We start from the raw sequence: 16,820 nt of genomic DNA, 5'->3' as shown, positions 1-16,820 counted from the left end.
TGTGTTTACACAAGCTCTCGGGTGGAGGTTAATGACCCCCACCCCGGTATCCATTGGGCCGGCCGCTAGGAGCGCGATTTAGTCAGGCTACTTATAATCTGTGCTGTATTTCTTTATTTGGTTAAGGGATGTGTTTGGACGGTACATGTATGGCTGTGCTTAACATTTTTGTGATATCTATCTATGACTTCACTTTTATCTTATTTCAATAGTAACGGTTGATGCTATCCGTAACTCTTTCATGTTATTATCAGTATCGTGAAGTTATTGATCATATTGATTTATGTTACGTCCCACCATAGCCTTTGTAGAAAGGTCGTGAGCGCATGCGCGAGAATACAGCGCAATGTACCATGGGAAGAGCTATTCGTAGAGATCTTCCTTTTTAAAATCCCCAGAAATTCAGCCGGCGGCGCAATCCCGCAATCCAATTATATCATAATCTAATGGACTTAGATTGCGCGACCTAAAACCAAGAGGAACTAGTCACTCCCTACGTACATATTGCTCAAAGCATTAAAGAGACATAGCATGAATTTTTACAGTATTTTCCTTTATTCTCTTGTTCATCTGTTTGACTAAGATGGCTTGTGCAATCAATATCATAATAGGCTCCTCATGCAATCTATAACGCAATGGCTGTTTTATTACAAAGTGAGTCTTAGAGATTCAGGATATTTTGGTAATGATAAACCATAGATTCATCTATAAACTTCAATCACAAATACTTCAGTTTGATTTTATGGTAAGGTATCATATGATATGACCATAAGCTACGTTTGGATGCATGATCTAAAGATGATGATAGAGAATTTTATAGTACCCATCAATCCCGTGGATATGATTAAGAGAAGATGATATTTGATATTCTGGCAAACATGGATATTCTAACAAATTTTGACGATACTGTTATCGTCATCATCAATATTTTTCACAACAACAGACATAATTTTAGCAGCATCATAGTGTCCATTCAATGCAAGAATTTGGTTATACATTGTGCAAAAGAATGGTGCTCCGTAATGGCAATCGCACGTATTTTTAACACACTCCGCAACTCTTACGGCAGGACTTTCTCATGTAGGTGGGGTTTTTGGTGCACTCTCCGGTGCGCTGCCAGTACCCACAGTGGGGGCTGTTGTCACGGCAGTTGTTGTTGGTCGGGTTAGGACGGGTACCGGTACCGGTACCGCCGCTGCACAGCTGACAGCTCCTGCGGCAGTTAGTGCGCATGTACTGGACGTATGATCCGGAAGTGCAGTACCTCAGGTTGGCCCAGGAGCGGCAGTTGTTGCTGTTGTCTCTGCAGGAGCCACCTCCGGTTCCGGTACCGCCGCCTCCAGTTCCGGTACCACCGCCACCGGTACCGGTTCCGGAGCAGAGGTTGCAGGCCTTGCGACAGTTGGTAGTCATGTACTGACGGTACTGACTGGATGCGCAGAAACCTCGGCGGGACCAGGAGTCGCAGTTGTTGTTCCGGTCGGCGCAGTTTCCGTTTCCGGTTCCGGTACCACCACCGCCACCGCCGGTTCCGGTACCTCCACCGCCACCACCTATAATGATCAAGATGTCAATTGGAAGTTATTTGTACACCGGAAAATTGAAAGGGCCGACAAATAACAGGTACAAATACGTCAGGCTGCAACGATGTAGGAGTCGTAAACCGATCAAGATAATGTGTTTTTCTACTGACCTGTGTTGCTACATTTGTAAAGCGACGCCAGCTGGGCCAAGTCGGAACTGCTGAAACCTCTTCTCTGGGTACGGATTGGTCTGCCGGACCTGCAAGGAGAAAACAAAGATCGATCAGTAACTCAAAACGTTAACATTCTTCATGCATCAGGAAAAAAAAGAGTCACCCTTAGTATTTAGTTGCATGTAATGGCAAATTATTACAATGCAAATATACGTATTGGACAGCTAGATGTAGTGTCGATTTAAGAATAAAATTGTATATGTACTACGCTTTCAAAATTAGCCGCTGCTGCAGTTCCAAAACAACCAGCTAGGGGCCCAAAACTACACCACTTCTTCATAGCATCAAATGCTGTTTGCCACGAACAAAGATGCGAAAAGTTCTGCAGCAGTACCAAGAAAGGCCACCAGGAGGCGCATAATCAATGTTGATCTTTGCCTTCCAAGACCATCCCACATACCAAATACCATCACAATTCACGGATAGGTTCTGGAGTTATTGCTCCCGAAAATATCCGGAAACACAAACACAACCAGACAAATACTCAGAAACCAATACCTCCATTTTCATCGAGGAAATAAAACAATGAACTTCAGTGCATACATGTACATAGGAAAGGAGAAGTCTTACCTGTCTGTAATGGTAGGACGACGGTTGAAACTAAAGGCGTAGCTTCCGTAGTGCATGACGGAACCGAGGTCGTAAGCAGACCCGAGAGAGTTGACTTCGCGATTAGTGAACTTCTGGAAGTTGTAGCGCACACCTACAAAATAAATAAAAGAATATGTATATAACTTTAATCAAATATTACATATCGTTTTTTCTTGAAATTGTAGCTACCGTTGGCGTTGCTTTTTTTTATTTAGTTTTGAACCGAAACGTGGTTATCCACAAGCTTTATATAAGACGTACCTATTGTCATGTAAACTTTAGGACCATGTCTTCTGCAAAAGAGGGAAGGCAGTATGTACCATTTTAAGGTTTTTAATCGACGATTGAACCCGCGACTTACCGATGCAATATTATTTGACCAATATGCACTTCGTGGGCGTGATGAAATCATTGTGTTGTCTTATCTCCATCATCTCCTAATTTCTCCACGTTCACAGACGGAAAGAAAACTATTTTCCTCTTAACTTCACAAAACCCACACATTACAAATTCAAAAAATGGGATCACTCGTCTTCCACTGTCTCGTAAAAAGAAGTCGAACCCAATAAGTTAGAACTTAGTGTCAGTAGTAAGACTAGAGTAGTCACATGTTTTATACTGTTCATCGTTGTCTGTCCGTCCCCTCCATGTTACATGTGCTTGCAATTAGCCTACAGGTAGAAACTTGCAATAAACTTTTATTATAGGCATTGTACTTACTTTGCGGGATGTTTGCCCACTGTATGGCGACGAAGTTGTCCCTGTCTGGTCGGGACTGTTCGTGCCAGAAGCCGAGCGCGTGCAGGATTTCGTGGATCACCGTACCGGTCTGCTCACAGCCGTTACCAATGGACACCTGCTGTCTGCCGCCGTTACGGCCCACGTTAGAGAAGCACCTGAAATGGACAACTTTTATTAATGACCTTCCGCCATCTTGAATTTTAGGGTCAAGAGTCTTGCTGTCTTCCGCCGTTACGGCCAACGTTAGAAAAACACCTGGAAAGGACAACTTTTATCAATGACCTTCCGCCATCTTGAATCTTAGGGTCAAAAGTCATGCTGTCTTCCGTCATTACGGCCCACATTAGAAAAGTACCTGTATTGGACAAGTTTTATCAATGACCTTCCGCCATCTTGAATTTTGGAGGTCAAAAGTCTTGCTGTCTTCCGCCGTTGCGACCCACATTAGGAAAGCATCTGAAATGGACAACAACCTTCCGCCATCTTTGATTTTGGGGTCAAACGTCATTTTTCATCAATACTAGTGTCATCATGAAAATCTCCTTGTACCTGTTTTTTTGTTTAAGTACATGTGATCTAATGCTGTCAAATTCCATCAAGACCCTATTAGATCAATACAATTTTTGAATGAAAATGTCTCCGCCCCTGAGGCCTCGCAAAAAAAGGAAACAAAACTTACCCTCCAAGACTGGCGAACTCGATGTAGTCTCTCTGGTTGGTCCTGCGCACAAAACGGATACAAGTTTGGCGGTGGAACTCCCGGATACCGGCATTGATGGCGTTGGTCTTGGCGGTGTTATAGGCTGATGGGAAATATGAAAAAAAGATGTTTAGTCTTATGAGAAGCATATATTTTTGACGTGAAGCAAACTCGACATAACCATTTCCAAGGAGATATGAATCAAAAACGGAAAAAGCCAAACAAACCTAGCCCTGGTATCCAAACATGTAACAGCTGCAGAGTTTCTTTCGTTATTTGCAGAGAGGCGGCAGCTATAGCGAGTTTGAATACCAGACTAAACCGAACCCATAACAGATTTTACAAGAAATGATTTTCAAATACAACGTTCAAACGCATGACAACGATGCTGTCACTTATCGTTAATTGCTCTGTTTATGTACAACATTTTAACATTCAAACCATAGCAGCGATACTTGAGAAAATGACAGAAGCAGTACGAAGGCCCACACTGACACTTTTCGTTGCCCACGGAAACCATTTCCACGTGGCGACGAAAAGTTATCATTATGGGCCTTCGTAAGTTTGATTTTCTATGTATTATCAAGTATTACTCGACACTTTCTGTACAATGTATTGTGAATGTTCATAAAGCTTGTTAAAGAAATTATGGGCCTTCGTGGCATAAAGACGGGTTTGTTCGTACCGACTGCCCTGTTGAAGGTGTACGGGACCACTCGCCCTGTCCACAACGGCCTCCGGCTGGCACCACGTCCATCGAGCTCGATCACTTTCCGGAGGTATTCTTTGGTGTCGGTATTCAGGGTGATGTCACCTTCAAACAACTTCTCTTCGCCATCTGTGTGTATGGGACAAAATATACATTATTAGAATATTTCACTGCAGTGAATGGCAATGTTTTCATTGCACCATCAGCAGCAGGTGATGTTTTGGTTGTATTTGTATCAAGCATAAACGTGAAGTTTTCGTTTATTCTTTCACTCATTGCAAACATGCCAACTGAGTGATTACTAATGCGGGTAACTTTTGAAAAAGTTCGCAAGAAATTGGTCCCAAACATTAACGATTTGTCGTCTGGAATTGCGAAATTTTTAAAAATTTCAAAAAATTCCAAATGGCACAAATAGGTGCAAAATGGTGGCCTCACTGCAAATATCTTTTAGATGAATGTAATCATTGTACATTGTTTTTTTTTAGATCTTTTGGCAACACTGCACATGCGTTAGCAAGGGAAAATTGGCAAAAATTCGCAGTGTTGCCGCAATATTCGGCGCACTTAGGCGCAGTCCCGTGAGATACCCACTTTAAGAAAAATTGTAACAAGGTTTCATAACGATGTCATAATCTAAAACGTGAGACCACTGTATAGTGAGAGAGGAGATTGTAATGTCGGCTTACCTTTAACACAGCTGCACATGGGGCAGCCATCTTCCCCAGTCTCGTACCCAAACATACAGGACTCATCGCACTCGAACTCAGGGCACACTGAGCGACCGTCCGGCATGCCATCAAACAAACCTACGGAAGAACAAACAGGCTTAAACTTCAAGAAATATTCTAAGTATAGCAGTAGTATTATGCTTAGGCCTAGATGAAATGTAGTGTTTCTGATTACGGCCCTGAAAAAAATACGGTCGGTAGGGTTTTTCCTTCTTTTTCAATTTCTTTTTTTTTTATAGAAGTGAAGTGAAGTGAACTTTATTGCTCAACAATCGTACATGGTACAATGTATGGCATGAAATCAACAATCTGTTCTACAAGGCTAATCTATCCTACAATTCTAAGTACAAAATATTTTCGAAACCACTGTATTTGTTACAATATATATTCATGTATGGGTAATTCTGTCTCGCTTTTTGAATGATTTATGGAGAAATTGACCTATGTACATAGATATAGGAGTCGGGCATGACAACAGTACATAGAAAATATCGCTCTGTATACCAGATAGGGTGAAGTTTGTCTTAGTAGTAATAGTCTGTAAAAGCATATCTCTCTCTTTGCTATAAGTTGGACAATTCATCACAAAGTGGAATTCATCTTCAACACTTCCATTACATGTGGGACACAATCTCTGAGTGGCTGGTGTGTTGTGGTGTCGACCCTTTTCCACTTCTAAGCAATGTGCACTGATTCTCAGCTTTGTTATGCTATTTGCAAACAGTTTAAGTAATCATGCAAGTACAGTTAAGTAAAAAGGAAATACATGAGGATACTGGCATTTTCAACATCATATTGTAATTATGCAGATATGTATTGTACAATGTGCACTTCACATCGACTAATCAAAGCTCTAATTTGTGAAAAAAGAAATTCTTTTTTTTTTTATATATCAACACTCAGATGTCAGATCGCAAATTTCATGTTTCTTGCCAGAGGTTGGCCAAAATAAGGCTAGGATCAGTACTAGTCGAAAAAAACAGTTTGTTTAGCCCTTACTAACAACTCAATTTTAACGGTACTATGCGGTTTATCCAGTCTAATATCTACTATGTAATTGCGTAAAGACATTATTGCGATGCCCAATGAACGATGTTTTATGTCATGCCTGGGCCTGATACGGGTGTTCCGGACCGTGTGATAACTATCCGGATCACATAGGGTTCGGGAGTGTTATCACACAGGCTTCCATAGAATATTTCGAACGCATTTCGAGCACGCCGGTTGCGCGGCCGTCGGAAATTCGAATACCGGATTCGGAGATTGGAATCAATGTTGCTACAGTTTCTTGTTCGAGGACACAAAACTCCCTCAACTTCTGGCGCCTACGGCCGTCGGGCGATCCGACCCGCGGTCGGGCTGGTACCTCGGGTGATACGGAATACCCCGTGTTGTATTCTATGTGTAGCAAACACTCAATATTGAGTGTAGGTACGTACTGGGACCTTTAAATTGCACCAATTTTCTTCTTGTAAAGGGCAATGTACTCTGGGACAAGTGGTCAGACAATGGACATTTTATACCACAGTCAGCATTTCTGGTCATCTTATCTATCATATATGGCACACATGTCCCTGACCATCTACCATACAAACAATGGCTGAATAAAACAAGCTTCCGAAGGTATCATAAACAACTTCAACCTTTGATTACCACAAAACATCAAAACATCACCGCATCTTGACCCCTTGGGCCTTATTGACTTTACCGTTATGACCCTACGGATTTAGTGGTCATTTTATAATAAAAAATATAACGCTAGGAACCATTAATTCGACACCCTTTTAATTCGACACTTTTAAGTATTGGCTTGCCAATCAAGATTCAGCAGGTTGATGCAAAAACTATTAATTGCATTCCAATACGAGTTAAGTACTGATGTCAAAAAGGTACAGTCGTAAGTTCATGAAGATCAAACTTTGCAATGACGAGGTCGTCAATTTACTAACCGTTTGTTTTAACGTTACGTATATCATGGGAGAGGGAGCAACGGCAACACACCGTCATAATGTCGACATTTTCTTCTTCATATCATCACATTACATATCTATACTTGTATCGATCAAAATAGGAATAAACAATATGTCCGTCAATAACAGCAAATAACTCTAGTTTTGTCCTTGATCCAAACAAAGCGCGAATTATCCAGAGGCTTTGCGATCGCGTCTTCGGAAACCGCCATTTTGAATATTCCCCGAATCATACGGGTGATCACGTGAGCAATAGCAGACGATGCAGATCATTTATATTTATTCATTTATTCATTTTTCCCCTTTCCTGTCTTAGATTATTAAATAGACATGTCCAACAAGTGTTTACAGGTCATCAGCAATTGGAAATAGTAACCGACGTCAACAAATTAACTACTCTTTCTATTTTCCCCTATTTTCAAATGTAAAAGTCCGGAGCCACGTGCAAGCTAGTGCAAACAGGTATTGAAGACCATACCAACCGTCTCACTACGGGTTTAGCATGCTAATGGGAAGGTTATACTATAAAATAATTGAATTTTGGCAGCAATTAATGCAAAAGTAAAGTTTTTGCAATTTCTATAAAAGACACGTGTTATTTTCATATTTCCGGAACATACATCCCAACAGCGGCTAAGACGATAGCGACACACGAGAGTCGTACTCCCTCTACCGCATTGATGTTCGCTTGGTACAGGCCGATGGCCTGGCATATATTTTTGTTTACCGGGCAGTAGTGCAAGCAAACGTTAGTTACTCGCATTTCGATAGCTGTAGCAGGCTTAAGTATCAGACCTCAAGGTTTATAATAGCCACGACAGTGCAATGGAACATAAGAACGGGTCTGCCGCAGGACGATGTTTTTCAGGACTATTCATTTTGACCGCAGTATCGTGAGTGCATTGGCGGCGTACCGACTGTGACATGTGGGGCCTATAGTAACTAGTGTAAGTGGCCGTTGGTTGACCGATAAATCGGGAAATAACCGTTGTTCTGACTATTGAAATTATCGGTTCACAGCGACATTGTTGTATACTGTCGGATTAATGGTTCGTTTGGAACAGATTACGCAAGGCGCCGTCATATCGGGTCCTATGTTGAAGACGTAATTTTTCCGAGATATGTCAATGATTTGGAAGAGTTACACACATGTAGCAATTGCGGCAAAAACAACGCACACGATACAGTCAATGATTACCGAAATACTCTTAAGTCCGCTTGTTGATTTACATGAAATGGTGCGTTGGCGTAAAGGTGTCGAATTAATGGTTCCAAGCGTTAGACATATTTTATCATTTAGATGTGCTGACCCCATATTCTACAAGTGTGCTGTTTATAGCTCAACCTAGTTTCATCGTTGGACTTTACGTCTGGCCTTCGAATGGTGATATCAAATTTGATAAATTGGGGCTAAACCATTATCAGTTGTTTACACGTACGGCGTCTAACTTTTCAAAAGGTTACAGTCAAGCTGCCAGAAACTAATTACTTTGTCATAAGTGGTATACGCCCCCATTTAGCACCCGTCAACGGTCCCCAGAGAGTGCGAAATGGAACGAAATGGACAAAATGGAACGAAATGGATATATACGGATATACGAAACGGAAATAACATTTCGTTATATTATCTATTTGCCACTCACTTCTGTATCTACAACGTTCCTTATATTTCCCTATCTACTGGCATTTCATTTCATAATGTTACATATGTTGTTTTAGTTCGTTCCATTTCGTTTCATTTCGCTCCATTTCGTTCCATTTCGTTCCATTTCATTCCATTTCATACTTTCTGAGGACCCATGATTGACACATATTGTTCTAGCCCATGATCACAGGTCACAAATTGTGTTTTTGTTTTTCTGCTTGTTCGTTAACTTATGTAACCAGTTATTGCTTCACCCAGAGCTACGTGTCAAATAACGAGAGGTTCCAGAGGTTTGAAAACAACAACAGAGAGATATTACAAAACATGACTTACGAAGTTTCAACATTTCTTACGCGATTACATTTCAACGTTATTTTTATTTTAGAAAAGGTTATCAATTTCCACAAGGGGCCCACAGGTTAACTGCATGTAATATAATATAGTTTCAAGCATCAAAATAAGTTAAAGTCTATACCTCTGGGACATGGTGGAAGGTTTTTTGATGAGCGAGCGATATTCAAAATAGTACTTTTATCTACTAAAGTCATAGCCCAGTTCACACATAGCCAAACATGGCTCCCGACCACTAACCAACTGATGTTGACGGTAGGTTGGGAGCAGTCTAACCAGTTTTAGATTAAGAGTCGAATATGACTCCCAGCCACACCCTGAGCACTACTGACTTACTCCCAACCACCAGCCAACCCATTCCAGACCTTCTGTCCACAGCCGAATGTTCAGCATTTCAAAACATTCGGCTGGCGCAACCGGCCACCAGCAAACAACGCCGAACACCAGCCAAACACAGCCGACCTAGCTCCCGAACCACTCCCAACCATGGTCGGGGGAAGGTCAGGGGGCCATGTTTAGCTATGTGTAACTGGGGCTTTGAAGTTGATAGATTAAGCTCACCTGCGTTTTGGTTGATCTCAATAATGCTGTCCAGTACAGACTCTCCATCCTCTTCTGTGGAGTTCCCGTCAACAGGGGGAGTCTCGTCTGCGAATTGAAAGAAAGAAAGGCAAAAGGTGTGAATGAACACTTCTTAATCTTGTTCTTATACGGATAAAACAATCGTAATCCCAGACACCGACAGATTACAAATCTAAACTTGATCCCTTAATCTGTCTGGCGAGTCCTGTCGATGTTTTTTTAGTGTCTGATCGTGGTCTGAATAGAAAAGAATTGTTTATTTACCATAACATGTAAAGTCAATGTTGGTTTTTACTGTATTACTATAGTTAGAACATGTCCGAATGGACGTAAGGTTTCGTATTATTAACAAGGGGAAATTATCTCCTCTATCTCTATGAAATGTATAAATATTTCTCAAAATTCCCTTCAACATGATCTACTCATTATTCTGGTATCTAAGTGTTCCCCTTTGATAGAGTATAGAAGATGAAAAACTTAATTGCACTACAATCGTACACGGTACAGCAACTATTAAACATAGTACAAAACAGAGGTATAGAATAAAACTTGATATCGTAATATATGTTGAGGCTTACCGATGGTATAGTTTTCGTTGGACCTTGGTTCTGGTGGCAGGACTATGCCGATTGGGAGCGGTATATTGTCCCCGCTGCTTTCTTCATCTTCCTCGGTAGCGTTCGCCTCCAACTCCGAAGGAAACACTGCGGACCTTCCCTCGGGCTGAGGTTCCTCCTGGTCTTCTTCTCGAGGTGACGGCGTCAATTCTGGCGTCTCGGAGTCTTCAGACGATACGGTTTCCTCAGAGTTTTCTTCTGCGCCCCATTCTTCTTGCCAGCTTTCTTCTCCTTCGTCTTCTTCTAAGCCCCATTCTTCTTTCCAGCTTTCTTCTTCTTCATCTTCTTCTTCTTCCCAGTCGTCTTCGGGTGGTGGAGGTGGCGGCTCGTACATCTCGGAGTCGCCGGGAGACATCACGGGGTCCTCCGCGTACTCCTCTCCATCCTCCGGCTCTGGGGGTTCGGGAGGGTCAAGCATTTCCATCTCAAAGCTTTCTGATTCCTCGGACCGATCCTCTTCCTCTTCGGGGGCGGGATCCTCCGCCACCGGTGCCGCCAAGCTCACGGCAAAGAGGCCGACAAGAAATACAACTGTTAAACGCATGGTTGGTATGCTGGATTGAAGTGCTAACAGTGGCGCAGACTTTAAGTCTTTCTGCAGAACTTCTGAGCCAAGCGAACACGCGAGGCGAACTTTATACACGCCAATCCAGGGCGCCAGTGACGTAGGCCTACGTCTGTCCACATAAGTCGGTCGTAACACAATAGGGGTCGTCATAGGGCGACAGTTAGGTAAACATCTTGAACCGTTTTGTGATAAGGCGTGATTGAATCACTGGGGCTTCTGGGAAACAATGCCCGATAACACGTTGTTGATTAGAGAGAGAAGGTGGTAAACAAAGCTTAACACGTCACATCGGATTCGTCATTTTGTGTCTTTGACGTTAGCTCTAGAGGGCGGACTGACACACTTTTTTCTTCACTGAATGAAACTACATTTGTAACCTATTTGTAACCTGACATACAGTTTCCGTGATGTGACCGGGCTTTCTTCGGGGGCCATCGGGGCAGAAGGGGCTTTCCGCCGCCGGTGTAATCTTTGATACCCGGTAGTAGTTTTATACGCGGTATGCCAACCACGATATATCTTCGTGGCCAATACTCCTACTGCGAAAGAACCACCGGGTGCCAAAGATAACCCAGGCGGCAGAGAGCTCCGTCCGCCCCGAATAAAGCTTGGCCGAAGATAGCCCGGTCTAACGACAATATAGACTGGATGCCAGGTTAAGACATTTGTGTCTGTTATATTGAGATGGATTTTTTTACAACAGATTTATCTTATACAAGTTGGAATCAATCTATCTGCACAATACGAACTGTTATGAAGTTGAACTGTCTTTTTTAAAAATAGTTTGAGCTCCAACCCCCTTCATGTCCTCCTATGTACACTAACACGTATCTTATTAAGTTTAGCAACTACAAATAGCCTACAGACATTGTTTGTTTGCCTTCACTGCCAAGTAATCGAGCGATTTCTCGAGGATTTGTCGCGTTTTCCAAGAAGTTGTTCTTGTATTCACCAAGGAGGTTTCAGAGTCTTAACCGCTTACAGAGTGACTCTGAGTAGTTTAAGACGTCACGCGAACACTGGGCACCGTACGTCAACAACGCTATCACGTTTCTTAACACATGGTCCGTCCAAGAAGGCACACGCCGTTATGACGCTTCGTTCGATCATTCTGATTCATAAAGTTTGCGTCATACACCGTACGTTACAAGGTGTGCGTTACACAAAACTTTTCAGGTAATTATCAAAGTCTACTGGGAAAGGAGAAGAAAATACTCGACTCATTCTCAGTCAGCGTCGGACTGTAAAATTAGGTCACTGCAATTCTCGCCCCAATGCATAGGGGCGCTGCTAGTCTTGCCAAAGTAGCTCCTGCCTCTAACCTTCGAAACTGTACCCTGGACACCAGTGCAATTGTACCAAAGACCAAAATGACAAGTCTAGACAGCTTCCTCAACTCAATTCTTACCGGTCCGAGGCATGATTCCAACCGGTCCGAGGCATGATTCCAACCGGTCCGAGGCATTTCCAACCAGTTCGCGATACATTTCCTTACGTGCCGCGGTAGAATTCTAACCACTCTGCGATACATTTCCTTACGTGCTGCGGTAGAATTCCAACCACTCCGCGCCCGTGAGAATTTCCTGCCCTACGCGCTGCCCTGCGTTCCTCGGCAGAATTTCCTGCCCTACGCGCTGCTCAGAATTTCCTTTCGCGCTACGGCACGGCACAGCCCCCTGTCCCCCACGCTAATACAGTGGACGGTCCCAGATGGGTCAAGGGTCACGCGTGTTGAATGTGAACTGCGAAAATATAAACTTTCAAGGATAATATCCTTCGCTAAAAGTATCGGGGACCTTTTTCATAACGGTAATATTACGATTACGCGTACGCTACCATGGTGTTACGTGACGGGTCGACGTCGCCGTGTGTCATAGGCATATTTGCTGTTGCAACAACCGTGACAGCAATATAACCGGCTTGGCTCTGTTCAAATTATGATATTAAAGTTCAATAGACCTCAAACCTGACACTGTCAGTGCTACAGACTATAGTATATATATCATATGAGTAGGCGGTGTACTTGACGGGATCGGTGCGGGGGCATCCTTCTCTTCCTCAGCTAGCTCTCCTTTTATATAACGTTATACTATAGCTTGCATTTTGTTTCTGTGCTATTTCAGATTCTTAACCTGAAATAAACGGACCTGTCTCGCAGGACAATCCTACGGTGGCAAAATTTCAAGTTGGCACGGTTATTTTTAGTCCTTGCAGCATATCGCATGATCGAGTTATTTAATGAAAGTTCATTCATGGACAACACAGACTACTAGTAACAGATTGGTCCTATAATCCCGTTTGGACATGATAGCATTTCTATAACATTCGATTTCATTCATGGCTGGGGCTATGACAGGATTTTCCCGTGACTGAACAAGAATATCTTTTGTATGATCGACCGTATGTTTCTGTCAATGAATTTTATGGCCAATATCTAATGTGCATATTACACAACATTGCTTTGCGGTGAAAGTGTGTGTGTGTGTGTGCTGGTTCATTGTTGAGTCAACGACAGGCAGATTTCTAGAGGGGTCAACGCCCACTATATCGTCCTTTCAGTCGATCTACTGACACGGGAGGGGCAAAAAGGAATATCTAACGCCCATTGTCCGTCGATTGTAGTTGATATTGACAATCAGGGCTTCCTTTTAGTTTGTACGCACGTGTTTTTAGAGATGGTGATAGTCAGAACGAAGCACTGAAAAAGCTTTCAACATCGACACGACCTGACTGGCTGTTCACATTCACAACACGAGTGACCCTTGACCCACCTGGGATCGTCCACTGTATGAGCGTGGGGGACGGGGCTGTGCCGTGGTACAGTAGCGCGAAAGAAATTCTGTCGAGGAACGCAGGGCAGCGCGTAGGGCAGAAAATTCTGTCGAGGAACGCAGGGCAGCGCGTAGGGCAGGAAATTCTGTCGAGGAACGCAGGGCAGCGCGTAGGGCAGGAAATTCTCACGGGCGCCGAGTGGTTGGAATTCTACCGCAGCACGTAAGGAAATGTATCGCAGAGCGGTTAGAATTCTACCGCGGCACGTAAGGAAATGTATCGCGGGCCGGTTGGAAATGACTCGGACCGGTTGGAATCATGCCTCGGACCGGTAAGAATTGAGTTGAGGAAGCTGTCTAGACTTGTCGTTTTGGTCTTTGGTACTATTGAACCGAGCTTCCTCGGACCTACACCGGCCCGCGTCCGGAGCTTCCCCGGACCTACCCTTCCGCTGGCCCGACAACGTACCCCGCCCTACCCGGGCCTACCCTTCCGCTCCCCCCGAAGATCTACCCCGCCCCACTTCCCGCTAGCCAAATAAGCTCCGCTAGCGGAGATTTGGTGGCTAGCAGAGAGTGGGGCGGGGTAGATCTTCGGGGGGAGCGGAAGGGTAGGCCCGGGTAACTCGGAGCGCGGGCCGGTACATATGCTCTGGATTCCAGGGTATCGAAACTGCAGGTGGCTGTGTGCTACAGAGCGATCCTGACTGTCCAACCCAAATACCAGTTTAACCAATGATAGCTTGGCAATTTTGGTTCGACCAATGAGAGAGTGGCTACTTGTCTGTCAAACATTTGCATTTTTATGTTTTTATTTTGCATTTCTACGCTTAGGCGGGGTAGGGTTGGGCAATGGGATCGGTTAATTGTGATTTCCTTCGCAGAGAAGGTTTTGTTTTCAGTTACGGCAGTTGTGGGGTGGGTCCATATCTATGTCAAGAGCATAGCTCGAGATACTTTGGACGTTTCTTCATGATTTTTGGTAGATGTGAAGCGGTTGTAGAAATGGAGGTCAAGTTCGAAAACGGTTCACCCAGCGTTTTCCTACTGTAATGTAGAGGGCTGTGTATGTTTGCGTGCTTTTATGTTGGCAAAAAAAATGTCGTTTTAGACGTCACAGATGTATTCACTTGGTTTTGAAATATCAGATATTGTTACATTTTCTCATACAAAACGCAAATTCGTAGTTTCTAATCGGCCTAGCTGACAACCTGGGAACCAATGTCTTCTCAACGGAAGTGACATAAGAACGATCACAGAATATACACACTGTTGCGAATTGGCAAAACTAATTTGCAGGCGCAAGTCTGAGAGATATCCTGATATTGATCAGAGCAACAGAAATGACATAACCATACGAGAGATGACAGAAAATATACTGTGTTGGCAAAGTATATTTGCCTGCATCAGAGTTTTTCTGACACGCTATCCTATCAGAGAATGTGCTCGTCAGACAGGTAGGCGAAATGGTGACAGTAGTTTTGGCACACTGTCTGGTCTCGACAGGACACGACAAATAAGGTCCTGGTGTCTCTGAACAAGTTTAGAAGACCAGAGAAAATTATCTATAATGATAACAAATCCTGAAGTGTGGTGCCCTTCTTTTGCTGCCAGCTATACTCTGTCAATAACAGGTAGTCGTAGTTGATTATCACATAGCCAGATGGCGTCGACCAATCAGAACCCTCCATTGCCAATGTTTATGACGCCATAACACACCCGCTCGACCATTCCATTATGTAGAGAGGGAGGTTATCTTTTTTGTTAACATTCGTATAATGTTTATTTGTTCCCAAAAATGTTTACTATCTTCAATACAAGTCAAACGGGCGGAAAGAAAACAGTATTCACCCCTAACTGTAAGTGGAGCCGCCCACAGCATTGACCAATCAGAGGGACACCCAGCAGGGAGGAATGATGATAATAGGTATAATAGCTAATAGAATAGATTTGAAAACGATTTGACATGCTAAGATTGTTGTTATTAAATATTATCTGTGGAAATTTTGGTTTTCAAAATGAAATGTATCATCTTCTGTGCAAAAAGGACAAATGTAATTCTGAAATGCATTCTTAATAATAGTAGGATTGGTCTGGACCAATCGTAGGGAATTACTCTGGAGGCAGCGACCTCTGGCCTCCGCTCGTGCCGCCTCTATTCTGCGGTATCCGCCGTGCTGAACGGCACGGCTGGGCTCGCCTCCCGCTCCATGTTACCACCATCCCGCCCTTGCTGCAATTTCACTTCTTTCAAGAATGTATAGAATTGTGTAACTTCACCAACACTGTACGTTATACACTACAGTTTGTAATTGCCAACACCACAGTCTTTGGCCGTTGATGTCTTTGTAAAACCGATAAGCCTCTACCATGGAGCAGTTTCACACAGATTAAAGGCATCACATGCCCCAAACCGCGTAGCTCTCTCCTTGTATTGTCTATGTGTACGTAAGTGTAATTGTATAAGGGATCATTTGCGTCATGCAGGAATTGTCTACTCTTATATGGGTCAGTTTGGATACGCTATATGATAATAACGTTAATGACCCGCCTATTCCTCGGTGTATATGGTGTAATAACGCCTGGTCATGTGCGATAATGTCCTACCATGTGCTTCTAACCCTTAATTATTTATCAGACTGGATATTGTTGAGTTGGCCATAGCCTCTACCAGGCTCCACGGGTAGCTAGAAAAAAAAGTAGAAATTGGCCAAATAGACAGATTACATGCCAGAGGAGTAAATTAGCCAGGGAGTACCGTTTGCGACCTGGAAGAGGCTAGGTTGGGCAGATAAGGGTTATGTATGGTGTCTTTGAGTACTACAAAAAAATTCTGCCAGATTATTAGCGCTGAGCTGTGCCCTTGGTTTTCGGACTCGATCATGACAATTATGGCTTTACAACACTTCTCATGCCACTGTTAGCACAGTCATAATTTTCTGTTCATGTCCTCTTATCTAGGATTGTTACATGTAAAATACGTCTAAGTAGAAACATTCTGCATATGCTAATATTCTTCTTGTAATCATCTAGTTTGGAAAACAACAAGACGGTTTACATGAAATAGACCAATAGTGCAAAGGCATCC

The 16,820-nt window shown here is 43.2% G+C and overlaps 1 protein-coding gene across 1 annotated transcript; it reads right to left on the bottom strand.

Annotated features, from left to right (window-relative positions):
* Positions 1-532: 532 nt before the first annotated feature.
* LOC136438005 (zinc metalloproteinase nas-14-like) lies at positions 533-11,037 on the bottom strand. The gene is made up of 9 exons (XM_066432628.1): positions 10,355-11,037; positions 9,756-9,842; positions 5,187-5,306; positions 4,474-4,626; positions 3,768-3,891; positions 3,068-3,243; positions 2,327-2,459; positions 1,694-1,782; positions 533-1,553 (listed from the first exon to the last, which is right to left on the bottom strand). The coding sequence occupies exons 1-9, from the start codon at positions 10,935-10,937 to the stop codon at positions 1,042-1,044; spliced, it is 1,977 nt and encodes a 658-aa protein (XP_066288725.1). The 5' UTR covers positions 10,938-11,037; the 3' UTR covers positions 533-1,041.
* Between the last annotated feature and the right edge of the window lie 5,783 nt (positions 11,038-16,820).

The sequence above is a fragment of the Branchiostoma lanceolatum genome, chromosome 7, assembly GCF_035083965.1.
Source record: "Branchiostoma lanceolatum isolate klBraLanc5 chromosome 7, klBraLanc5.hap2, whole genome shotgun sequence".
NCBI classification, from domain to species: domain Eukaryota; kingdom Metazoa; phylum Chordata; class Leptocardii; order Amphioxiformes; family Branchiostomatidae; genus Branchiostoma; species Branchiostoma lanceolatum.
The sequence above is the reverse complement of the archived record's forward strand: the minus strand, read 5'-3'. Positions and strand labels throughout refer to the sequence as shown.